Raw genomic sequence first — 25,890 nt, forward strand, 5'->3', positions numbered from 1 at the left:
CTTATCCCCCTCCCAAGTACCATTGCTCCAAAATCAGCAAGAGAAAAATTTGTTTCAGATATGTGAACATAAGACATAAGCTCACAAAGTTTGCCAAGAGGACTCCACTCATCATACCAAATCGATTGTTGCATATTTCCCACATTCTATCGAAATCCTTCTTTTAAGATATCATAAGCCTTTAGAATATTCCTCCAAGTAGTTGAGGCATTGTGACAATGACTGCTGCCCAAGTCCTTGGAGTTCTGGAGGTATTTGTGAGTTAGAACCTGCACCCACAACTTGTTCTTATTATTCAAACAATCCCAAACCAACTTGCCAAGTAGAGCCATGTTTGCATAGAGAGTATCTCTAACACCTAAGCCACCTGCCTTCTTAGAAGTTATAGCAATGTCCCACTTGACCAACGGCAACCCTCTCCCATTCGCTTGACCTTTCCATAAGAACTGACGCATCAAAGAATCAATCTTGTCGCACGCATACTTCGGAAGAAGGGAAACTTGCATATTGTAAACCGGAATAGAAGCCATCACCGCATTCACAAGACAAAGTCTGCCTGCCTTGTTAAGCAAGCACCCTTTCCAACTAGCAAGTTTTCTCTGTATCTTGTCAATGACCTCCTGCGCCATCTTCCTATAAGCCCTATCATGACCAATATTAACTCCCAAATATCTTCCCAGATCTTGACAAAATCGGATACTAGAGATCCCTGAAAGCACCTCTTTTCTTCTCGTTGAAACATTCTTGGAACATTGAGCCTTAGATTTATGGATATTCACCTTCAGTCCCGACGCTTGAGTAAACATATCCAGTGTCTTCATAACTTCTGTCACCTGAGTTTTTGTTGCTTTACAGAATAGTAAGAGATCATCAGTAAACATCAAGTGAGAGATTTTTGGGCCATGTCTAGAAACAGATACGGGGATCCAGGATCCTTGAGAGACTTTATGCGATATAAGACAAGAAAGATTCTCCATACAGAGCACAAAAAGGTAAGGGGACATGGGATCCCCCTGTCTCAGCCCCCTCATGGGTTTAAAGCTTTGAAGCCTATTACCATTCCACAGAATAGACAAAGAGGACGAAGTCACACAAGCCATGATAAGATTAATAGTAGCCACATGAAAACCAAATTTGATCAAGGAAGTTTCAAGGAATCTCCAGTCTACTCTGTCATAGGCTTTTTCAAGATCAATCTTAAATGCCATAGAATCCTTCTTTGACTTGGTTTTCCTCATGAAATGCATTATTTCTTGCGCAATTATTATATTCTCCGTTGTTCCTCTCCCTGGAATAAAACCACCCTGAAGCGGTCCAATGATCTCAGAAAGGAAAGGACGAAACCTATTAACAAGGACTTTTGTAATGATTTTGTAAATCACATTACATAAACTAATAGGACGAAAATCTTTCAGGTAAGACGGAGCTTCAACTTTGGGGATCAGAACAATGAATGTGTCAAACACAGCCGCACTGATGTTCTCACCTTCAAAGGCTTTCTTCACTAAGCCTCACACATCACTGCTAAGAGATTCCCAAAATTCTTTATAAAAGAGAGCTTGAAATCCATCTGGACCCGGAGCCTTGAAAGAACTCATGCCGAACACAGCTCTTTTCACCTCTTCGAGAGCTACTAGTTCAACAAGCTTTTGGCAGGTCTCTCTACTAAGAGAAGGACAAGGGAATTCCCCCATGGCATCCAAATTAACTGCCTCCCTTGTAGAGAAAAGTTTTTGAAAGAAAGAATTTGTTTCCGATTCCAAAACCGTCGCCTCAGAAGACCAAGTTTCATCTTCAAGAAACAATTCATGAATCTTGTTCCTTTTTCGCCTGATTATCGTTTGAAGATGAAAAAATTTAGTATTTCGATCTCCACATCTAATCCACTTTTCTCTAGATTTTTGGTACCACATTAGCTCTTCTTGGAGGAGGATAGAGTTCAGCTCCTCATGCAAACCTTGCTCTTTAATCCGCTGCTCCGGGTCTTCCCATCTTTCCAGAGACACTTGAATATCATTTAGTTGTCTTTCAAGCTCCCTCTTTTTAACAAACACATTTCCAAAAATCTCTTTATTGAAATTAAGCTCATCCTTTTGGACTTCAAGCAAACTCTTAATAACATCTGGGGCTCCTTTACTCCAAGCTGTATGAACAACATCCCGAAAGAGGGGGTGAGTTAACAAAGCAGCCTAGAATCGAAAAGGACGGTTACCTTTCTCAGCAGTCCCCTCCTTCTTGCATCTAATGAGCAAGGGGCAATGATCAGAATGAAGACGCGCTAACACCTTATTATATGCCTCCGGGAATAAAAGGCGCCACTCTTGATTGATCATCGCTTTATCCAATTTTTTTTGCTACCTGCAGCCCACCTTTCACCTTTCGAAACTAAGTAAAATTTCTCCCAATAGCCCCCATATCAAACAAATTACATTCAGCCAAGGTTTCAGCAAACTTCTCCGATCTTGCATTATAAAAGAAACCTCTTCTCACCTCGTTCTGCATCAGAATATCATTAAAATCACCTAGAACAATCCAAGGGCCTTGAATCATATTAGAGACCCTGATCAAATTATTCCACAACCTCATACGCCGACGAACATGAGGATTAGTATACACAACACTACAAAAACTAGAAAAAGCACCCATCTGAATCTCAAGGCTAATACACTGATCAACTGCATCTAAAACTCTCACTGATATTGAAGGATTAGAACATAAAATCCAGATTCCTCCACTATGACCACTTGCCTCTACAACACCAACATTCCGATAACCAAGCTTGCTCCAGAAATATTTCAAACGCTCAAAGGGTACATGAGTTTCCAGAATAATAAAAAAAGTTGGATGATATTTGCTAACTAACTCTTTGCAGTGAACTCGGGCCAATTTGTTAGAAGCCCCTCTAATATTCCAGGAAAGAAAATTGATATCTATATTATCCATAAAACTAAATTATCAAAAAAGGCACCAACCTCAGGCGAGGACCTTTATGAAGAAGTAGACGGGCCGCCAGAATTTTTTTGAGAGTCCTGCTTCTCCATTTCCAACACTTGTTCTGGAGCACTCCCCATCGCATTAGGTGACGTAGAAGGTGAAATCCGTTGCTGCTGACCCACTCCGCCATCATTGCTCAGCGGCACCGGCGAGCTTTGGAGAGATGCCGGTCTCAGCCTCTTATGGCCGTTCTTGATTATAGGAGTGAAGGTCGCTACAGTGGGTATGAGATTGGCACCCTGATTTTTTCCTTTGCCAAGCATTGGAGCATGGTGCTTCCTGAACTTGGAAGACCCAATACTTGCCCCATGGCCCATTAAAGCCTTCTCTTCTTTCTTTATGACTGGGCCTTTACCTGAACTTAGACCAATCTTCTTTGTAGAAACCAAGTGCTTCTTTTCAATGAACCATTTTGGGCTACTTTTGAAAAGACCAATTTTTCTTTTCCCTTAGCTATTACTTTAGTCCACCCTTCCTCCTCCATCACGTGCCCATTTTTAGCCTCCTTGCCATGCAATGTAACCTCATCTTTCTCCACATAATCCGTAACTGACATGGACAAATTGGGACAAATTTGGTTTCTTAAGCGTTGGCCACTCAGATCCGTTGCCTTCCTCACCGCCCCATCACTGCGAGTCTCATCCCCGGACTTAACATCTACTGCCTCTCCCTTGCATGTGACTGCGGTATGGCCGAAACAGTTGCACTTCTCACATAACAATTGCAGGCATTCGTACTCCACATCATATTCATAGCCATCAACAATAATCTTCCGAACAACCGGTAATCCAAGATTTACTTGAACGCAGGCACGAGCAAATTTGCCTCTTTCTGCCGATTTAGTCGCTAAATCAATCTTTATGGGTTTACCAATAGCAGAAGCAATTCGCATCATAGCTCTCTCATGATAGTACCATATGCTTAATCCAGCAATTCTTACCCAGACCATCGTATCCCCAAAAGAGTCTTCGCATGGTCTAAAATCTGACGACCATGGCTTAACCGCGATGTAGTGGCCTAATATCAACCATGGACCTCCTAACAGGACCTTTTCTCTGTCCTCGTTGTGATCAAACTTGACTAGGAAATAACCAAAGCCCACGTCGAGAACCTCGTAGCCACCCTTGAGTCTCCATATCCCCTTCAGTTTATGAACCAAGGCCATATAATTGAAGTGTTATCCCAGAACTTTAATCACAATAGCTTCGTTGTGAGGCTCTGAAAGAGAAATCCTGGCTTCGTCAGTCAAAGTTACTGTTGGCGGCTTGGGGCCACCTTGTTTCTCCGTTACCATTGCTAAGGCGTCCCCTTTTAACCCATCTACTATGCGTTGTCCCGCTGCTTGTGAAGAACCAATAACCTTATCGCGAAAAGATATCCTCTGAATCCCACTATGACTACCCTTACGCGAATCCTCCATAGCACCTAGCGCAACCCTCCCCATGCTCTCCCCCTTATTCTCCTTGAAATGCTCGTTCTCACCGTGTGCTACCCTCGGACCTTCTCCCCTGTTCTCACCGGACTCTCCTCCCTCACCCATTTTTTAAAACTATTGTAAAAGACTATCATTGATGTAGTCATGGTTTTAGACACGTCTTAACGTTATTTTATTAGTATTTGAATTTACTTAATTTTTTAAATTAAGATTAAGTCAATCTAATATTTAATACTTTGTAAGAAATCTAAAATAAATAAGATAGAGAAAGAAAATTTTGGTGTGAAAAATATTTTACTAGCTAATTTATTGGATAAATAGCTCAACCAATAAATTATTATCCAAATTGTTTATTTTAAATTTAATTATTAAAATTATATGAATATATACAATATAATACAATTCGTTTGGAATTGTATGTAATATATAATAACTAACACTTTTTTTTGGGTAAAAATAATAATTGACACTCACAATTATAGCATTGTTCTAGTGGCAAAGCTTTGGGCCTTACGAATGCTCACAGAATATTTTTTTTCTCTCGCACTGGGTAAAGCAAGTAGCATATTGTGTCCGTATAGTTGATATCCATCAAAGCTTTAAATAAAAGGACCAATTGTCTTTAAAAAGCCTTTTCATACTTCTCTTTAATTTTTTTTATTATATATATATATATACATAAAAGAAAAAAAAGAAGATAAAACGAAATTCGCTACCTATACAAGTGTTTTTGGTATACAAGTTTATACAAATTGGTCCAAACTCAATCAAAATTGCAATGCTTAAAATTCAAAGAAGGAGCAAAATTTTTCAAAAATATCTTAAAATCGTCGCGAAAAGTGAAGGAAGTTGCATTGCGAAGCTGAATTCGAAAAGAATTATGAGAAAATGAAATAAGAAGATGACGAAGAAGAAGCAGCAGCAGAAGATGCGGATGAGAAAGATGAAGAGTTTTGAATTATATAGAATTTATCATACACTGAATATTCTTAAATAATACACTGAAATATCTTCGTATTACACCCAAATTTGTTGCAAATACAAAAAAATGTTTCCTCTAATGCTGCATTTTTTTCTTAATGCGAAAAATAATCCACATGTCTTGTTCTAATTTGTCCACATTTTTATTGTATCATTAAATATGAATTTATCATCGTATCGAAACAAACACTTTATTTTTTTTTATAGACTGCAAAAGATGACTTTAATGAGAACAAATAGTTAAAGTGGTTCAAAATCTAATATTTGAAAGTAAAATCTATTCCTCTTTACGAGTATATGTCTTATATATATTAAATTCTGTTTACTTTGTCACTAATAAAGAAGAAAGAAGTTTGCAAAATCGTAAAATAAACATGAAAAAAAACGCAACTTTAGGTGACAAATTTAAAATTTACAATACTTCACAGAGATTTGAAGTGTTCATAAATACAAAAGGAAAAATCTACACATTTGCATAGTGAAAGCTATAAAATTACCAAAGAAAATAACAGCAAACTTGCATGAAAATATAAACTTTGCATGAATATAAAGTTTAAAATAAAATAATACAAAAAAAAAGAAAGATAAAAAGAATTTTACATAGAAAAGTAATTTGAACAAGACTAAAAAATTTGTTGGAATGTGAAAAATGTAAAAAAATTTTTTGTCTTCTTTTAATTCTAATTAAGTATTATAACTGTTTAATAAAAATAATTATTTTTTATATTAATGATGTGAATGATTATATAAAAAAATTGAATATAATTAAATAATTGTATAAAATATTACATTAAAATATAACTTTTTTTTAAAAAATACTGTGTACCTTGTTTCAAAATAATTGACTCTAACATAGTTTAAGGGAAAAAACATAACACATTTAAAAAATAATAAATTATTATTGATAACACGAAATTTTATGAATATAAATGTATGTGTGGTGGCCTCAACAAATCATGTCTTTATTTTGTTCATGCATATTACATGATGATAACTCTTTTTAAGCGGCTATACGTGTCTGCATCATCTGTCACGGAGGTCTCATTAAAGACTAGATTATACATCCATGGCAAATGTAACAAAGCTTGAAAGAAGACGTTGATTGATGAAATGCAAAACCTAAAATAATATTTCAGTTGTATTTGTTTGTTAGAATGGGATAAAATAAAATATTAAGAATAAGACATAAAAAGTAAAAATATAAAATTTAATATTTTTATATTATATTTATAATAAAATAAAATAAATTATAAAATTTATTTTTTTATTTTTTATTAAAAAATTATAAAAAAATATAATAATAAAAAATATAATTATAAAAAATTAATAAAAATAATAAATAAAAAAATTATATTTTTTGTTAATATTTTTATATTTTTTGTCAAATTACAAAATATATTAATTAAATATATGCTAAATATTGATTTTGTATTTTTATGTCCCGTCTTATAAATAAACACAGCCTCATATATATAATAGAAAGAATTTTAAGTATATTAAATATATTAATATTTTAATAATTTTAACTATTATTATTAATTATAAAATATATATATATATATATATATAATATTTAATTAAAATCAACGATTAAGGTTAGTAGAATACTGCTGTTTTAAATAAATTTTCTTATATAATATATGGTATTGCATTATTGACTAGCTAGCTTCATAGTAACCGTTTTGAATGTGGGTGAATTTCCATGAATGCCCTTTAATAAATTTCCCAGCAACTTCCACAAAAATACCACCTAAGCATTTCCCTACTTTACGTATTCTCTTTATTGGTCACGGCAAAGACTTAAGAAAAGACTTAGTCAAGTCTAGCTAACATAAGTAGACATAAATTTATGTGACATATCGACGGTCCATATGAAAAAGAAATGATAGTTCTGTCTTAGAATTAAGAAAATAAAGTAAATTATTAATCCAGAAGTATTACTTTTCCGTATCTGAAAAATCTCAATCTAATGAGATAAGGGGACGGTGCAACCTTTTTGTCAAAATTCGAACTAAGAGTCACCATTTTGTTAGAACGCTTCATCAGCTTATATAACACAATTCCTCCACTTCACGGCATTGATATAGTCAATTTTGTGGGGCACAAAAGAAAAGAAAGTCTTTGAACTCTTTGGAATGTTATTCATCAATTGAAACCTGAATGCAATTTTTTTTTCTTGTTAGAGGAGACCAAAAATATCACATGTTTCAAGATGCTAGAATTCACTCGCCATGATTTGGAAAACAACTAAATTTGGTGTATTAATCATATTGGGCTAGAATTGCTTTTCATATACGTATGTTAATGGAATAAAACAATAACTTCATATTTATTAAAAAATTAAATTAACTCTATTTGTCTATTTTTTAACAAATTTATGGTAGTTGCATTCTGATGGTTTGAGAGCAAAACTTATTCTTCTTTTGCGCGTACCAGTTCTATAAGTGCATCAAAAGTTTTCGAATTAGATGAGTTTTAGAACAAAAAATAAATAAAAAAATACCAAAAAGATAAAAGAAGTGTAAAAGAAAAAATTCGAAAAGTAAATTGATTAAAATCGAAAAATGTTTACATTAAATTTAAACAAAGCAGTAAAATGCATTCGATTGAATTAAAGGACTTTTGACATAGAAATTAAAGATGTTGAAATGTAAATTGGGTAAAGAAATTAAACATTGCTTGAAAGATAAATTGGATAAGAAAAGTAAAGTTGTACATAAAGTGTAAATGAAAATTTAAAGACAATGAAAGGAACTCTACAGAAATTGAACTCGAATGTAGACTCAGAAATTCGTTGGGGATGTAAGTGTCTTCAGGGTATTTTTGAAGAAAAGTTCCAATGCGTATTCCCAGGTAGCCATTTCTGCTCTTTTGCTAATAAACGTTATCCATAAATTCCTCACTTGAAAACAACGTTCTACTTCTCTATTTAGTGTAACGGTCCGATTCTTTATTCGAAGTCCCATTCGATTCTTCAATCGAATGCTTGTTTGATTTTCCATGATGTATAGATCGAGATTTTGTAAAATAACTTCTAATAAATACATGTACGTGCGTCATTTCGACCTTCGCTCCATTTTAATATCTCTTCAAAATTTCGAATTAACTTATCCTAGTCAAAAATATTTTTCGACTAACAAATTCTAACATATAAACTTTGCTGACATAATAATAGACATTGATACATTCGAATATAGGATAATATATAGTTATGCATTATATTTAAATAGAAAATATTATACTTAAAAATTATTAATATTCTTGACATAAAAAATTATTTAATATGACACGTATATATATACTTTTCCTATATCTTTACCTATATATAGATATAGATATATGGTACATCCCAAACTCAAAACAGAGTGTTAGAGTGTAAAAACAACAAATAACAATGAAGTTTTGCAATTTCTTTACATTCACCTTGGCTTTAATAGTAGTGCTTCAAGCCTTAGGTGCAAGTGCGGACGATGCTGGAACCATAATCACTCAGCCTCTCTATAATGAATTCCTGAAGCACTTAACCGATTCCAGATGCGAAGCCCATGGCTTCTACACCTACAATGCTTTTGTCACCGCCGCCAGAGCATTTCCCGCCTTTGGAACAACCGGTGATGACGTCACTCGCAAGCGAGAACTCGCCGCCTTCTTCGGCCAAACATCACACGAGACAACAGGTACGTACACATCACTATACAAAGTTAATATTCAATTTAGTTCTTGAAATTAATAACAGTCTTTGATATTTTAAAATGATCAAATTGATTTTATGTTTGTAAATTTACGGAATAATTTAGTAATGTTCAAAAACAAATAACTGTTATGACTAACGTTGAAAATTTCAGAGACTAAACATTATTTTTTCAGTAAACAACTGTATATAACGTGCACAAATTAATTAAAAACTTTAGTTAATTGATTACTATGTGTGTGCATTATATTCTCAGGGTAACTAAGTATTCTTTAAATATTATTCTTTATTCATTTTTTAGAAAAGAGACAAAATAAAAAATAAGTATTTATTTTTATTTTTTTAACAATTAATACGTAAAAATAAATATTTAAATTAATTAAATAATAATAAATTATTAAAAAGATTGACTATAAATTAGATTTTAAAAGACAAATTAAATAACATTTTTGTTATATTATATATGTTATCGAATTACAAAATATTTAATAACAAAAAAATAGCTAAAATTAACAAAAAATTATTTTATTTAATATTTATTTAGTGTACTAATTAATATAAAAATATTTAATAATTAAAAAAATTAACTAAAATAACTTAAATTTATCTTATTTAATATTTATGATATATTATATTATTATAATTAATAAATATTAAATAAATTAAATTTTGATTATATTTTTTTGTTTTTTTAATATTACCGTTTTAATTATATGTTGCAGGAGGAACGACTAATGCTCCAGATGAATTTGAATGGGGTTATTGCTTTTTGAGGGAACAGACTAAAGAACAGCACTGTGATTCTACACAAGCACCATGCCCCGCTGGCAAGCAATATTATGGCCGTGGTCCCATTCAGCTTACAAGGTAATTATTAATTTGAAAGTATATATATTTCATTTCATATATGTTGTAATTAGCTTTGGCCTCTAAGATATGTTGTCACAATATTTTTAGTCTTTATACAAATAAATGATCAGTCCGACACTTTATATCTAATATTTTTTTTAAACAAATTTAAGTCTAATTTTATTTATTTTTCATATATTGTTTTTCCATTTAGTAACTCCAACTATCAGCTAGCTGGACAAGCTATAAAGGCAGATTTGATAAACAATCCAGACTTGGTAGCAACAGATGCGGTAATATCATTCAAAACAGCTATATGGTTTTGGATGACACCACAAGGGAATAAGCCCTCGTGCCACGACGTCATCACCAATGCATGGAGGCCAACCGCCACTGACTCGGCGGCAGGTCGAGCCCCAGGCTACGGTGTCATCACCAACATAATCAACGGTGGGATTGAATGTGGGAAAGGTGCCAACACAAACTCCAACAATAGGATTGGATTTTACAAGAGGTACTGTGATATCTTGAAGATTGGCTATGGGAGTAACTTAGATTGTGCAAATCAACAGCACTTTTAAATTAACATTACCACCCCTAGGGTAAACTATTATGTTTAAGTTGTTGAATAAATATAGCTATAGTTATATAGCAGTAGCCAGTATAGCACTACTGTAATAAGAGCGTGTGCAAACTAGATCCACCTATCGGGTGTATCTTTCTTTTGCCTTGCAATAAAATTTCAGTTTGTTGATATATATATAGAGGTTGTTGGCCTAATTAATCGAACATTTTATAAGCACGATTTGTTGTCCTTTTTTTTGGTTCGAAGAAGCTTTAGTTCCAAAAACGCCCAAAAAAAACAAATGATTATACTAAGTGTATACTAAAATCAGTCACTAAAATTAGTCATCAATATAAAATAGGTACTGAGTTAAATCACACATGTATTTATATTAAATACATTAGTGACTGATTTTAGTAATTAATTTTAGTGTACAAATAACATTTTCTAAAAAATATTATAATTTATAAACATATAATAAATTATCTGAATCAATTTAAATTTATTTGATCTCATTTTGATTTTTTATTCCAAGTATGTAGAAATTAGAATAGATAATAATGGATTAATCTACCCGTTTGTTTTACCGTTTATAAAATTAACTTCCGAAGTTCATTCCAATCATAGTACAAGAATCACAACATTTTGGGGGCGAAATTATTGATTTAAATTGATATACTTTCTATAATTTTGTAAGCTGATCAATATCACTTACATATCGTTCGGGTACAAGCAACTTTTATTATTACCATAAATGGATAACTTTCAAATATGAAAAGGTTTTTTTTAGTCAAAATAATATATAATAACACCAATAAAAGTTCATAAAGCTCCAATACTCCATTTGTTTCAATATATGTATATCAATAGAAAAAATAAATAAATAAGGTAACATTTATTTTGAAATATTAGAGCGGAGATTAAAAATTTAATATTATTTTTATTAATCAAGAGAATTAATATTAAAATTTTAGTTTTTGTCTATAAAATTTTAATATTTCAATATTTTAAAAAAATAAAGACATATGAACTAAAATTTACAAAAACAAAAAATAAAATTTTAATAATATTTTATATCTAAAATATTTATATTTCAATTAATTAATTCTAACTTTATTTCTTATGCAAATTAAATTAAAATTTTATTTTTATTTTCGATCTCTCTCTCTTATCTTACACCATCAATATAATATTAAAATTTATTTCAATATCTGTCTTTCTGTCTTTATCTTTTAGTCTGTTTCTCAGATTCTGTTTCTATTCTGAACGCTACCTAAAAAGTAAAGTGGCGAAAAAATCGGCGGGCTGTTTTTGGCTTTTCCCTCCCAATTCGAGGAGTTTCAAAAATCAAAACCCCCTTTGTGCTCTCTCACCCCCTCACTCACTCACTCAGCTGAATCCAACTGTATCACTCGGTGCTTCTGTTTTTTTTTGTCTCCCTCGCCCGAGATGGGTAAGAGGAAAACAGTAACACCCCCATCCAAACCCACAAACGACGCCGTTTCGAAGTCAAAGAAGAAGTCCAAGGGTTCATCATCTTCCCCTAACCCCGACGACTGCTGCTTCGTCGGAAACCGCATTCCGCCAAACGAGGCCCGGGCCAAATGGCCTACGCGCTACAAAGGAGCGGTAACAAAGTCAGTCGTCAGTTTTTCCATTTTCCATTTTCCTTTTTTTTATTTTATAATTATTTTAGTTTGGTTGCGAATTTTCTGAGTGGGTATAATGTTGCAGTGGAAAGACTGAAAACGGTGACGTTTTGAAGGCCAAGTGCCATTACCGTCAAGCTACGGTAGATGGGGTTCTTTTCGAGCTTAACGACCATGCCTATGTTAAGGTGTTCTTCTTTCTTCATCTTCTCTGCTTTCAATTCCTTCAATTTTCTCTCATTTCAGTTAATTGTTCATTCAAGAGTTGTAAATATGGTGTGTTATTGTGAGTTTTATAGAATCCTTTTCCTATAGCACCATGTTACTCTAACGTGGGAGTAAAATTTGCAAAATTGAATGGCGCTTTCGATTGTTAACTGCTACTGTTTTACTGCATATTCGGTTGTTCATGTATTGCATGTTTTTCAGGCTGGGGATGGTGAGCTTAACTACATTGCCCGGATTGTTGAAATGTTTGAAACTGTTAATGGTGAACAATATTTCACAGCCCAGTGGTTTTACAGAGCTCAGGACACGGTGCGATCCTTTTTGCTTGAATCACCTCTGCACGCTCGTTATACCAGCTTTAGTTGACTAAATATCCATTTTGGTAACTGAGATTCACGCAATTACTCAATTTGTTCTCCAAAATTCAAAATTACCTGTATTAGTCCTCTAAATTCAAGTCCGGGTACTAATATGGTCACTCAACTTTTTCCGGCGATGACTTGGCAAACAGAATGTTTAGATGACACCTTCGCTGCCATGCTTAATGATGAGGAAGCGATGTCGTTTATCTTTGGCGCCCAAACAAGTTAGAAATGAAGAATAGCGGAGGTAGAGAATAAGAAAAATATTTTATTTTGGGTCTCCATTGTTGCTTCTCCCTTAATATACAAAGCGACGATATTTCTGACTTGTTTGGATGCCAAGGATAAACGATGTTGTTTACTCATAATCGGATTGGCAGTGGCAGGGAGGGTGCCATCTCAGTATTCCATTTGTCTAGTTATCGCCAGAAAGAGTTAAAGGACCACATTGGTGCCCGGAGTTGAATCTGGAGCACTAGTATAGATAATTTTGAATTTCGAGGACTAAAATGTGTAATCACGTGAATCTCTGTACCAAAATAAGAATTTAGTCAGTTTTAGTTATTGTTTTTTCACTCCGAAACTATTTTAATTAAACCTGTTTGTTTCGAATTTTGAAATTGCTGCAGGTCATCAAGCAACATTCAGAACTTATTGATGAGAAAAGGGTGTTTATGTCTGATGTACAAGATGACAATCCTCTTAATTCTATTGTTTCCAAAGTTAAAATAGTTCAAATCCCACTTGATGTGAGTGCTATTTCGTAATCACATTCTTATTTGTAAATTACTTGTGGCTTCCTACGCAACTTTCAAGTAGTGGGACGTAAATATTTGCAATTTGCTTCATCAGATGGACTTGAAAGAAAAGAAGAAAATAATTGCTCCTTATGATCTCTATTATGACATGAAGTACACAGAGAGATACCATACCTTTTCTAGTCTTGTAACAGGTATGGATTTTTATTCAGATGTATGTTGATTTGTATGTCACTATTTTAATTTATGTAGATGTAGACAAGAAAAAAAGTTACACATATTTCATAAACTGAATTTGTTTACATGCATGTTTAGTTTCACTCTGTAAATTGAATCAAATAAATTTGATTTATACTTTTTCAATGCAGTTGATTCAATTTGATATGTATATAATTTACTAATAGTAAATTGAATCAACTAATTCGATTTACTATTAATACAACAATACATTGTAAATCGAATCAATTATACAACATATATATGATAAATTGGATCAACTTTATTCAATTTACTACTATACAACATATACATAGTAAACTGAATAAACTTGATCGGATTTATTACTTATATAGCTTAATGAAATTTCTTACTTTTAAGTTACTTGTTTATAGGGTAAAGTATTAAATTGGTCCCTTATGTTTGGGCGTAATTCTGTTTTAATCCTTAAGGTTTAAAGTGTTCTATTTGAATCCAAAAAATTTTTATTTAGCATCAATTTAGTCCGACAGTGAGGTCAAACTTAAATAATTAACGGAATGTCCTACATAACAACAATACAAGAACAAAATTGATAACATGGAGAACAAGTACAAGCTTCGGTTGATTTTGTGTCTCTGGAGCGTGTACTTGTTCTTCAGATTATTGATTTTGTTCTTCTACTGTTATTATGTAGGACATTCCATTAATTATTTAACTTTGGCCTCACTGTGGGACTAAATTGATGCTAAATAAAATATTTTTGAATTCAAATAGAACACTTTAAACTTTAAGGATCAAAACAGAATTATGCTCAAATAGAAGGAACCAATTTAATACTTTATTCTTGTTTATATTTAACTTTAAAATATAAACGTTAATAAAAAAAATCCTTTTAGATTAAAATAAAATATTAAAAAAATCAAAATGAAAATGAGTAGAAATTCAAATTTTGTGTTTTTCTTTAAATTTCAGAACATTTACATTTTAATAAACTTATAAATCCAATACAAAACAATAAACGATTTATAAAAATTTATTAGATATTATCCTTTGATTCATTAGCATCTAAATAATCGTTACCAGAATTTTCGATATTGAAAAAGTTATTATTAAGTATAGCTCTTCAAGGTAACATAGAAGTTAAAATTTGAATTATTTCAGAGTTAAAATTAACAAATAGCTATCCAATACAAAAAAATTAATTATATTTATACAATATGTAATTAATTAAAATAATTAAAATATAATAATTAAATTATCATTTAATTTATGAAATTAAATGTAGAACAAACGATTTAATTTACTATGTATATATTGTATGTTGTATAATAATAAATTGAATTAGATTAATTCAATAAAAATATTAAGACATACATATAACAAAAATTAGTTTAGCATATCTGCATAATTTTAAATTCCAAATTATTTATTCATATGAATTACCCTAAATCTCAGGATGCCATCTTAAATGAATAGACATTCTAGATAAGACTGGTAGCATTACACTTTATTTGTAGGTTCAATTTTGCTTTAGATTGTTTGAATGCGTGTGGAGAAATCTATAAAAACCTGGTTTAGGATACTAAATAACATTTGAGTATATCTTAATAGCTATATATGAATCATGAGTATTAGAAGATTTTATGATGCATGGGCACGTGACATTTAGATATAGAAATTTTAAAATTTTTATAAAATATGGAGACATTACATATATATAAAGGTGAAAATTTAGGTGTATTTAACTTTACGTGAAATTGATAATTAAGAGTGTTAAATAATTTGAATAATTTGGCTAAATTTTTATTTAACAGTTCTCAGTTATCAACTTCACGTGAAATTGACTGCACTGAATTTTCACCATATATAAAACATAAATTATTTTTTAGATAAATTGTAATGATATTTTAATATTTTATTAATATTAAAATATAAATTAATTTTTTAACTATTTTTTAATTGTATAAAGTATTTAGAATATTTTTTGTTTTAATAAATAATAATATATATTATTTATGAACTCATTTAAAGAATACATATTAAGAATAAGATTAAATATAATAACATGTCATAATGTTTAGGTGTATCCAAACTTTGAAAAATAATTTTTTATTTTGTATTAAATTACAGTTAAACACATAAGACAATTGTGTTGGATGAATGTTATGTCTAACACGCAGACATAACAACTCAACATAATATCTGAGCTTTACAAGAAGATTTATATTCTAATTATTTGTGTGTAGTGACAGATCATTTTGCATCCAGTGGAATAAGACTTATTTGTTGCATGATATTAGTTACTGTTGATTTTTTTTTTAATTTTTAATTTTTGCATGAACTATTGATTTGTTAATTAAATGTGATTTACTCTGTTAATCCAGAAACAAGGATGGAAAGTGATGGGAATTCAACAGTCTCTAGTGAATCCGGATGTCCCAGTCAGCTTAATGATACGGTTATTGAGAAAGAGGAAACATGTCCAAATAATGTATTTGATTCATCAGAAAGGACTTTATTAGATTTGTATTCTGGCTGCGGTGCTATGTCCACAGGACTTTGCTTTGGTGCATCCATATCTGGCATTAAGCTTGTCACGGTAAGCAGAGTAATGCTTGTTTTGACTAATTTATTAAATTTCTTTTATTTAACTTTTATTCATTTGTTATTATTGATTTGACAAAGATTTTTGTTTGTCTTCAAAGAGGTGGGCTGTGGACATAAATGAACATGCATGTAAAAGTCTGAAGCTAAATCATCCTGAAACTCAGGTGAGTGTTTGTTGGCGTTTGCTGTAACATTTCAACTTTTTGAATCTTGTCACTATTCAATAACCAATTAAATAATTAAAATGATAATGATTTAAGAAAGTTTAAAATAAAAAAATTAAAAAATAATCCATTTGAAAAACTAACATATTTAATTTAAAATTTAAATATATAAAAATATTAACTATAGTAAATTTCTAACAAACAATAAATCACCTTTTAAGATATAGTCATAACTAATTTCATACTTATGAGATTTGATGATTTTTAATTATATGAAAAGATAAGGAAATTAACTTTATTCTTTTAGTTTAGTACACAATCAAATTCAAATTAAATTAGGTAGATAAATTTGTTACAAATTCATAGTAAAAAATTGTGCTATTACAAACCAGCTTGATATACTAACAGTATTTTGGAAATATCTCAACCTGTGGTTATCTAATTGATTTCGTTTGAGATTCGTTTTAAAACTAACTCAATTCTCTATAAATTTGTGTCTAATAGCTATTTCCAAATTCCAAACGTAAAAAACTTTATAGGGCTTATCATGTGACAATTCATATTGGAGATTTTACTTAAACGCGAATTAGATTATCTTAATACAATCTGTACATATCTAAAAGCTATTTGACTAATTTCTTTCTCATTCTATTCCTATTTTTCTATACAAAATATTCTAGGTAACTTATCCCTTCTACTTTCTATTATCTCTATAAATTGTCATTCGTATACTTTTTCCATTATAAAAAAAACCGTTATCTCTTCTCACTTCCTTACTCCATTCTAAATCTTCTGCCAAAGTATTTACAAAGTCTACTCATATATTATTCAAGAAGATATCCTTTTTGAATTATGCAAACTACGGAATATGAAAATTTCCTTTCTATCTAATAAAGGATTCATACATACATCAAAACATATACAAAGTATAATTATGAAACAAGTCTCTCTTCGTATCAAATTGCGTCTATTTGCATCTGAATACATATAGAAACTTCACTCGAGATAGGGGTATTATACTACTTTTTTTAATATGTCAAATCTTAAATGTTTTATTTTCATATAGATGTTAGCATTGCATGTCATGATATAACGTCTTTTTATTTCATACACATTAGTGATGATATGATCCTTTGGTAAGGGAAGGTGACTCCCAAGATAAGATAATCGAAATGATCCTTTGGTAAGAGGAGGTGATCGAATCGAGATGATCCTTCGATAACGAAATGTGATCTGCAAAACGTTTGAGATAAGAATCTTCAGTAATAGGATGTGACTCCCACCATTTATATTGGTTTGAGTGATGATATGATCTTTCGGTAAGTGAAGGTGATCGACAAACTTTTGGGATAAGAACCTTCGGTAAGAGAAGGGAACTCCCATCAGTTTTATATAATAATATATCTTTGTTGACATAACCTTGATTGTAAATTGAATTGAGGCCTTAGGTAAGAGAAGATGACCCCGAAAGACAAGATATCGGTATGATCATTTGGTAACGGAAGGTGATCAATCGAGATGATCTTTCGATAACGAAATGTGATCTGCAAAACGTTTGAGATAAGAATCTTCAGTAATAGGATGTGACTCCCACCATATATATTGGTTTGAACTCAATACTTTTTATAAAAGCCACGAGAAAAAGTAACTAACAGTACAATAAAAAATGTGATTAAGATTGTTTTTCTTTTATCCTTTTTGTTTGATTTAGAATTATAGTTATTATTCATATTTCATTAAAAGATCCTTCTTTTATCTTAAGTTTATTTTGTTTGATTTATGATATTATTTAAGATTTTTATTTTATTTAGATCCATTCTGTTTGACTTATCTATGCCAATGCTATTATTCTTTTATTTATTATTTATTTTGCCTTGTTTTATGGCCTATGAAAACATCAAATCGAGGTTTATGAGTTTGCATTCTATATGTTTTAACGCTATAAACATTTTATGTGTCACTTATGTCATAAGTAAATGAGAAGCATCTAAAAGTCACACCATTCTGACTAACAAAAACTTTTAGAAATAATAATTGAACAACATTGCATCATCACTGTTTTTTTTTTAAAATTTGGAGTGGTTAGAGATGGATACGATAACACCATATAGATAAACTATTGAAAAATTTTTGTTTTTCAACCCTCTTTCCGTACCATCTTCAGGAATTATGCAGTACAAAGTAATACACTGCTTGGAGGAAAGACAAATGCACTATTAGGAGTGAAATATCAAGGACGTAGATAGAAAATGTTAAGCGCTTACCCAAATTCATATTAAGGAAAAAAAATAGGCGATTGTTTTTGTCATAGTTATACAAATTAAGAGAATTAAGATTTTCTATGCGTTTTGTTTATCTTTATTGAGTGATTACAATTGTGACTATGATGTTTTTTTATGATTATTTGATATAAGTAAAATTTGTCATTGTTTATGCCTTCATAGTTTAGCACGTCCGTTTTTAATGTTATTACCTCCAAATCTATTTATATTTTTTTAACTAGTAACTATTCTAATAGAAACTAGTTATTCACTATTTTTACATATATAAATTATTTTATATAAAGATTTTATATTGTTTTAAAAATTTCGCATGATTTTGAATATCAATGACCAATATAATCCAAATAAGGCTTAAACCCAGTTTAAAAATATTGGGTTGTTACATTTGCTATTTTTATTTTTAAAATCTTTATTGCTATACTTAACCTGCTTCCAAAATGATAATTAGGTGAGAAATGAGCCAGCAGAGGATTTTTTAAATCTGATAAAAGCTTGGGCTAAGCTTTGTGAGGATTTGAAATTTGTGGGATCCGACAGGATTGAGTCTAGTTCAATTATGGATGAAGATGGTGCTAATGATGAAGTTGATGATGGCCATGAATCTTCAGAAAAACCATCTGATTCTGAGGAATTTGAGGTGGAAAGGTTACTTGCTATTTGCTATGGTGATCCTAATAATGTTAAGAAACCAGGAATATATTTTAAGGTATGCAAATTTTACTTATGCAACCTAGTTTACAATTTGACATTGAATTTAGTATTAGAGATGTTTTAATTGTGTTGAAGTTTTGTACAGTGATAATTTTAAGATTTTTTTTTTTAATTTTTTCAAAAATATAAGCAAACAAATCTTGCTTTTACAATCCTTCAGGTGCGTTGGAAGGGTTATGACTCCAGTGAGGATACATGGGAGCCATTAGACGGCTTAAGGTATAGACTTGTTATTTGAGCTGTATATATAATTTTTATGCATTGTGAGTATAAAGGAGATTTACACAGATAACTATTCGTACATCGTCCTTTGGCAAAAATAACTAATTTTCAAATCCACTACTTGAAAAGTAATTTGAATGGATGAATTTGATTGAATAACTGTATAAAATTTTTTATGCTGTCAAAGCATGAAAGTTTTTATATATATATTTATTTATCTGTGTGTGTGTTTTATTTGCTAGATATTATGTGCTATTTTTGCCATTGCTTTGCATAATTGATTGAGATTGTGTTATTATAGTGATTGCAAGGAAGTTTTAAAAGTTTTTGTGAAGCAAGGACTAAAAAAAAAGTTATTGCCTCTTCCAGTAAGTTTTCTATTTCTCTTCTATGAATGCATTTAAATTTTGGTTTCATGCAGTTGATCTTTAGTTGGACATGCTCTTTTTAATGGTTTATTTATCGGTTTTGTATATTTTAAAAATGTGTAGGGTGATGTTGATTTTATTTGCGGAGGACCACCATGTCAAGGAGTAAGCGGTTTTAACCGCTTTAGAAACTATGAAGATCCGTTGACAGATATAAAGAATAAACAACTACTTGTATTTATGGATATTATCGAATTTCTTAAGCCGAAGTATGTACTTATGGAGAATGTGGTTGACATTTTAAAATTTTCTGGTGGATTTTTGGGTCGCTATGCTATAGGCCGCCTTGTTTCTATGAATTACCAAGCAAGAATGGGCATTCTAGCTGCGGGCTCTTATGGTCTTCCACAATTTCGCATGCGTGTTTTTTTGTGGGGAACTCTGTTCACTGAAGTAAGGATACTATAGTGTTTATTTTTTTTATTATTATTTTTTATTTTGATAGGAATTCAAGTTTTTTCCTTATTTAGGGAGAATATTTCTAATTTAACTATACCTTTTGTGGTTAGAGATTGCCTCCATATCCGTTACCAACTCATGAGGCTGTGTCAAGAGGTGCTCCGCCGGTAGAGTTTGAGGTATTCAAAAGACTAAGATATCTTTTGCTTTATTCGAAGATAAATGTCTTTTTTTTTCAATATTCAATGGGTTTTTGTATTGTCATAATGTAGGAAACTACAGTAGCTTATGACAAAAACGAAACTTGTAATCTTGCTGAAGCTCTTCTTCTTGGAGATGCAATCTCAGATCTCCCTCCAGTGAGTATTTTTCTCTAAACTGTTTTTTGTTACTCTAATTGAATTAATGAGTTAATTATTAATATACAATCTGATGTCATTTAATAAAATTAATTATGATCATTTTTAAAATCTTCTTATTATTTAGGTTGAAAATGATGAAAGTCAAGATGAAAGAAGTTATGGAACAAGTGCTCGTACTGAGTTTCAAAAATATATTAGATTGAGTAAAAGTGGTACGCTTTTTACCTTTAACATGGTTAATGCATGGTATCATGTTATATGAATTGAGTAAAGTATCATTTTAACTTTTAACGTTTTAAAATTGACTCAATGTTGTTAGGAATCTGTTAAAGGAATTGACGGCGGGAGAAAATTGAGACGATTTTGAAACGTTAAGGATTTAAATAGGACGAAAACTTTGGGGACGAAAATGATACATAAAAAAAATTTTAATTTTATCTTTCACTAATATCAATCTTTTATGGTACATAGTTATTCAATTATTACGGGACAAAATAATGTGATTAAGTGTAATTTACTTAGATGTGATTAAAAATAATTGAATAATTATGTACCGTAAAAGATTGATATTAGTGAAGGATAAAATTAAAATTTATTTTTAGGTATCATTTTTTTCCCAACGTTTTCGTTCTATTTAAGTTCTTATCGTTTCAAAATTGTTTCAATTTTGTCTTGCGGTCAATTCTGTTCATTGAGTCAATTTTAAAACGTTAGGCACTTAAATATGACGATTCAAACGTTAGGGATAACTTTGAGACCCCAAATATTGGGGACAAAAATGATTCTATACTCTATATGAATTATATCTGATTTTACAGTGTGTGTCTTTAATTTGTAAAAGTAAATTAATTTATCTGCTAGTTATAGTTTATTCATTCTCTGTCTTTGCAAGATCCATGACTTTTTTCTACAATTAGATTAGTATTATGCACTCAGCACACAATATTTCAAAACAATTTGAATATTTCCTGATTATAGTTTCTTTTTGTCTGTTTTAGAAATATTGAACAATGGGAGTACTTCTCAAAGCAAAGTACCCAGAATGCTATATGATCATCGTCCCCTGCGATTAAACAATGATGATTTTGATCGAGTTTGTCAAATTCCAAAAAAGAAGGTATTGTTATAGATACAGTGATTGAATTCTGTTTTCCTCATCTATTATTGGTTAAGTTTACGGTGCTTGTTTATCTTTTATAGGGTGCAAACTTTAGGGACCTACCAGGTGTGTTAGTGATAGGCAACAAAGTTGAATGGGATCCGACGGTTGAAAGAGTGCTGCTTAATTCTGGAAAACCTTTGGTATTATATTTGTTTTATCCTCTTATCTCGAATATTTATCTTAGTTATAGGTTTTTTGTTGTTAATATTAAAACATATGCTCAAATATATCTTTGTAATATGTTTTTGTTTAGGTTCCTGATTATGCTATGCAATTTGTTCGTGGAACATCTAGCAAGTAAGTATCAAGTAATATGATTTTGATTTTTATGAAATGATCTCAAGTTTCTGAACTATAAGAGTTCTCAAATTAACTTTTTTGGAATAAAATACAGGCCATTTGGTCGTTTGTGGTGGGATGAAATTGTGTCAACAGTTGTGACTAGAGCTGAGCCTCATAATCAGGTATTATTCTTGCATTGTGATCAATTTAATAAACTAATCTTTTTCTTAGTTTAGAATATATTTGAGTGGATTTTATTGTTTCTTGAATAGCGAAATATTATAATCTGCCTGGGTTTTTAGTTAACCTTATGTTGTCATATTAACTGTTTAGAGTGTTATTGTTAGTTTTAAGTTGCTTATGCTCTTTTGTATATATTATTATGTATCAACTCAAGTTCAATTTTTCTTGTTTGTTTGTTTGTTTTTATTTAATTTTCTAGGCCATTATTCACCCAAAACAAGATCGAGTGCTTACAATTCGAGAAAATGCTAGACTACAAGGATTTCCTGATTGCTACAAACTTACTGGCCCTATTAAGGAAAGGTATGTTAATCAGGATTTCAAACTTAGTTATTATTACTTGAAATGTGTTACTTTCTTGAAATCTTTAAATTTCAAGTCCTTGACCATGGTTCAGGAAATTTTTCCTCCCTAATATATCATTTCACTTAATAGCATCCATCATTTTATTACCACTTTGGTTAAGTTGATTATTTAACTCAATCTTATATTCAATTATCTTTCATATTTGGTATTTTAATCTAGGTACATACAAGTTGGAAATGCTGTTGCTGTACCTGTAGCTCTTGCTTTGGGATATACATTTGGTTTGGCATATCAAGGTTTGTCTAGTGACAAACCTTTGACAACCCTTCCATTTAAGTATCCAAATTGTCTTGCTTCTTTATCCTCATCTCAAGTTGATAATAATGATTAGTAAATTGAATTGAGACTGTTATTTGTTTAACAGTCATTCTTATTTTATTATAAAATTTTATTTTTATTTAAAATTTATCTTGAGATGAGTATAAGACTTGTACTATTGGTGGATTGAAGAAACTACAAGTATAAATTGTTTTTTATGGTTAGAACATTGTTGTGATTTATATTGAACGTTGTAATAACTTTCGCATATTGTGTGTTGTATTTAACAATGCTTAATATATATTTATCTATTTATTGCTTTGACAATTTAAAACTTAGTTACATTATTTCTTGATACTGAAATTTTTATGAATTCATATTCATATTAAGAAAGTTTGTTAAGGTTGAAGGCTTTTTATAGTCTTATGCATCTCATCACATGCATTTAGTTGAAGTGTTGATTGACCAAATTCATAAGTGTGGTCTAATTTGTCCCAATATTAAAAATTAAACTATAATGATTAGTTATAATGTTAAGTATAAAACTAAAAATTGCCATGAGCTGAGGTTGTGATTAATCAAGTTATGTTAGTTAAACACAAACGGAGTCACATGCTAGTCATCAGCGGTCAACTATTGGTCCCTCAAGGAGGGGCGGTTACATCACATGTTCACAAATCACAAATAGAGGTGTCAAGTGTGCTAGTTCATCTTGTCTTATCAAAAGTCTGCCATTTGGCAGGTTAGTCAGCTTTGTTTAGTAAGGTGATTTCGATTTCTTTTTTTGCGTCGTCTAATGCCAGGTTAGTCAGCTAAGCCTGCTAATTATATTAATAAATTATTAAATATTAAATAATATATATAATTTTTAAATTTATAAATATTAAAATATTTATAATTTTAAATATATTATAAATATAATTATTAATTAAATTTTTTAAAACAAAATAATAAGTAAAATATTGTTCAAAAAATATATTTTTTTAAATAAAAGAGTTCAAACACAACAGAATGGAACAAATAGAAATCAATAAATAAATCAGACGAGCAACGTCTAGAAATTAACACAAAATAAAGAAACTTTTTATGTCATCTCTAGCATAGCATCAACAACACGAAGAAAGCACGCTTTTCTACTGGTTATAGCTAAACACGATCATATTGATGATTTCTTTTACATCTTTGCTTTTATTTAGAAATATCCTCCTATTTATTTCCTTCTAAATGTTCTAGATGACCGCACAAAAGTACCTCAATTGTTGCTTTCGATCCTCCTTCCTACACAGCTCTTCTGCAATTCCGGAACTTTCTACGCATCCTTCATCAATCCTGGAAGAGACCATAGTCGGTCAAACACAGATATTCAAGTATTTCACACCTGCCAAGCACAATCACAGTAAAAAAAACAAGTGGACCTGCTCACATTCCTGTTGCATAAAACACACCTCTTATCATCCTGATTGATTATTTCGAACCGACTCATCCTTTCCTTCCTCAATAATGTTAGGGAACCAAGATGGTTCCAACAAAAAATCAGCCAAATGTTATGGTGCTTATGTTAGGTATTAGAATATTTTTTTTTTGTAAATTGGATGGTTCTAAATCTGTTTTTTAATTTATCATGTTTTAGGTATTTGGAGAGAGAAAAATGGTAAATAAACAGAAGCTAATTAAATCAATTTCTATGATTTACGTTACAATGATACTGAACGTAATGAAATATTTAATAATTAATATTTTAAATCATAAATAAATAAAACTAGTTACTATATTTATAATTAATTAAGTTGTTTTATTTTTGACTGATTTAGAATTAATTTCATATATCTTTTATTCTTTAATATATAATTAAATATCTTTAATTAGACGGTGCAGATTAGCGGACTTTTTAATTATAATGGTATTAAATTTTTAACCGACCTGCTTTTTTAACGAGTTACGCAGTTTGACCTAATAAATTTTGGCTTGTTTACCATTTCTATTGGCCTATTCACAAGTGCATAAGTCTCTCATATTTAGGATAGATAAAATAAAATAAAATTATAAAAAAAAGGAGATTCTTTATCCGTCAAAGCGCGCGACTTAACGGATTTAGTTATTATGTCTGATATTTTTTAAAATGATTTCAGTGTGGGTCTTTTCATCCTTTTTTCCCAAGAGTAAAAACGATATGAAATCCTTAAATTAAAGAGTAGTATAATAAGAAAAAATTAGGAAATGGTTTGCCTGTGAAGTGTGACTACCTGTACCTGAGTTGAGTCCAAGAACCAATCATTCATTCTCTATCCTTTCCCTGACCAAATAATAATAATAATAATAATAATAATAAATTCTCTACCCTTCCTTCTGCTTGTGACTACTACACATGCTATATTTTCGTCATTCTTTATGTATTGAATTTTTCTTGAATAAAATCTTTTTTTCTTTTTGTTTTTATCCTTTTTCAACATATACAATTCGCACTTCAACGATTATAAAATGATAATTCATTTTTTATTTTTTTTATTAGAAGAATGAGTCATTTTATGAGAATTTTTAACAAATAATGATAAAAAATATTTATGTGTGACGTAACTTTTATAATTTGATTTTCATTAATCTTATATAAATGATGATCATTTGATTGAAACGGTTTAATTTTTACATGATCATTAAAATAATATTCTAATCAAATAATTATCATCTTTTTTATAA

The 25,890-nt window shown here is 30.5% G+C and overlaps 3 protein-coding genes across 3 annotated transcripts; 2 read left to right on the plus strand and 1 right to left on the minus strand.

Annotated features, from left to right (window-relative positions):
• Nucleotides 1-2,385: 2,385 nt before the first annotated feature.
• LOC140179050 (uncharacterized) lies at nucleotides 2,386-4,159 on the minus strand. Its single transcript, XM_072217383.1, has 4 exons — nucleotides 3,455-4,159; nucleotides 3,051-3,365; nucleotides 2,864-2,930; nucleotides 2,386-2,750 (listed from the first exon to the last, which is right to left on the minus strand). Exons 1-4 carry the CDS (start codon nucleotides 4,157-4,159, stop codon nucleotides 2,386-2,388), a joined length of 1,452 nt encoding a protein of 483 aa, XP_072073484.1.
• Nucleotides 4,160-8,446: 4,287 nt separating this feature from the next.
• LOC112747668 (acidic 27 kDa endochitinase-like) lies at nucleotides 8,447-10,710 on the plus strand. Its single transcript, XM_025795825.2, has 3 exons — nucleotides 8,447-9,087; nucleotides 9,824-9,968; nucleotides 10,165-10,710. Exons 1-3 carry the CDS (start codon nucleotides 8,805-8,807, stop codon nucleotides 10,529-10,531), a joined length of 795 nt encoding a protein of 264 aa, XP_025651610.1. The 5' UTR covers nucleotides 8,447-8,804; the 3' UTR covers nucleotides 10,532-10,710.
• A 341-nt stretch (nucleotides 10,711-11,051) lies between these two features.
• Nucleotides 11,052-23,523, plus strand: LOC112747667 (DNA (cytosine-5)-methyltransferase 1-like). The gene is made up of 20 exons (XM_025795824.3): nucleotides 11,052-12,152; nucleotides 12,250-12,352; nucleotides 12,594-12,701; nucleotides 13,384-13,503; nucleotides 13,607-13,706; nucleotides 16,095-16,309; nucleotides 16,416-16,481; nucleotides 19,212-19,469; nucleotides 19,635-19,693; nucleotides 19,998-20,064; nucleotides 20,188-20,517; nucleotides 20,634-20,702; nucleotides 20,796-20,882; nucleotides 21,010-21,097; nucleotides 21,884-22,002; nucleotides 22,086-22,187; nucleotides 22,301-22,344; nucleotides 22,442-22,511; nucleotides 22,772-22,875; nucleotides 23,098-23,523. The coding sequence occupies exons 1-20, from the start codon at nucleotides 11,965-11,967 to the stop codon at nucleotides 23,267-23,269; spliced, it is 2,469 nt and encodes an 822-aa protein (XP_025651609.1). The 5' UTR covers nucleotides 11,052-11,964; the 3' UTR covers nucleotides 23,270-23,523.
• The last annotated feature ends 2,367 nt before the right edge of the window (nucleotides 23,524-25,890 follow it).

Source organism: Arachis hypogaea, chromosome 15, assembly GCF_003086295.3.
Source record: "Arachis hypogaea cultivar Tifrunner chromosome 15, arahy.Tifrunner.gnm2.J5K5, whole genome shotgun sequence".
Classification (NCBI taxonomy): Eukaryota; Viridiplantae; Streptophyta; class Magnoliopsida; order Fabales; family Fabaceae; genus Arachis; species Arachis hypogaea.

Bases quoted from the DNA above. Each gene is read 5' to 3' on its own strand.
- LOC112747668 (XM_025795825.2), top strand. From the start codon at position 8,805: ATGAAGTTTTGCAATTTCTTTACATTCACCTTGGCTTTAATAGTAGTG. The intron at 9,088-9,823 runs GTACGTACACAT...TATATGTTGCAG, and splicing joins AACATCACACGAGACAACAG to GAGGAACGACTAATGCTCCA. The intron at 9,969-10,164 runs GTAATTATTAAT...TTTTCCATTTAG, and splicing joins GGTCCCATTCAGCTTACAAG to TAACTCCAACTATCAGCTAG.
- LOC112747667 (XM_025795824.3), top strand. From the start codon at position 11,965: ATGGGTAAGAGGAAAACAGTAACACCCCCATCCAAACCCACAAACGAC. The intron at 20,518-20,633 runs GTAAGGATACTA...TTTTGTGGTTAG, and splicing joins GGGGAACTCTGTTCACTGAA to AGATTGCCTCCATATCCGTT. The intron at 22,003-22,085 runs GTATTGTTATAG...TATCTTTTATAG, and splicing joins GTCAAATTCCAAAAAAGAAG to GGTGCAAACTTTAGGGACCT.
- LOC140179050 (XM_072217383.1), bottom strand. From the start codon at position 4,159: ATGGCCTTGGTTCATAAACTGAAGGGGATATGGAGACTCAAGGGTGGC. The intron at 2,931-3,050 runs GTGTTGGAAATG...TGGATAATATAG, and splicing joins TGGGGAGTGCTCCAGAACAA to ATATCAATTTTCTTTCCTGG. The intron at 2,751-2,863 runs GTTAGTTAGCAA...TTGGTGTTGTAG, and splicing joins GCCCGAGTTCACTGCAAAGA to AGGCAAGTGGTCATAGTGGA.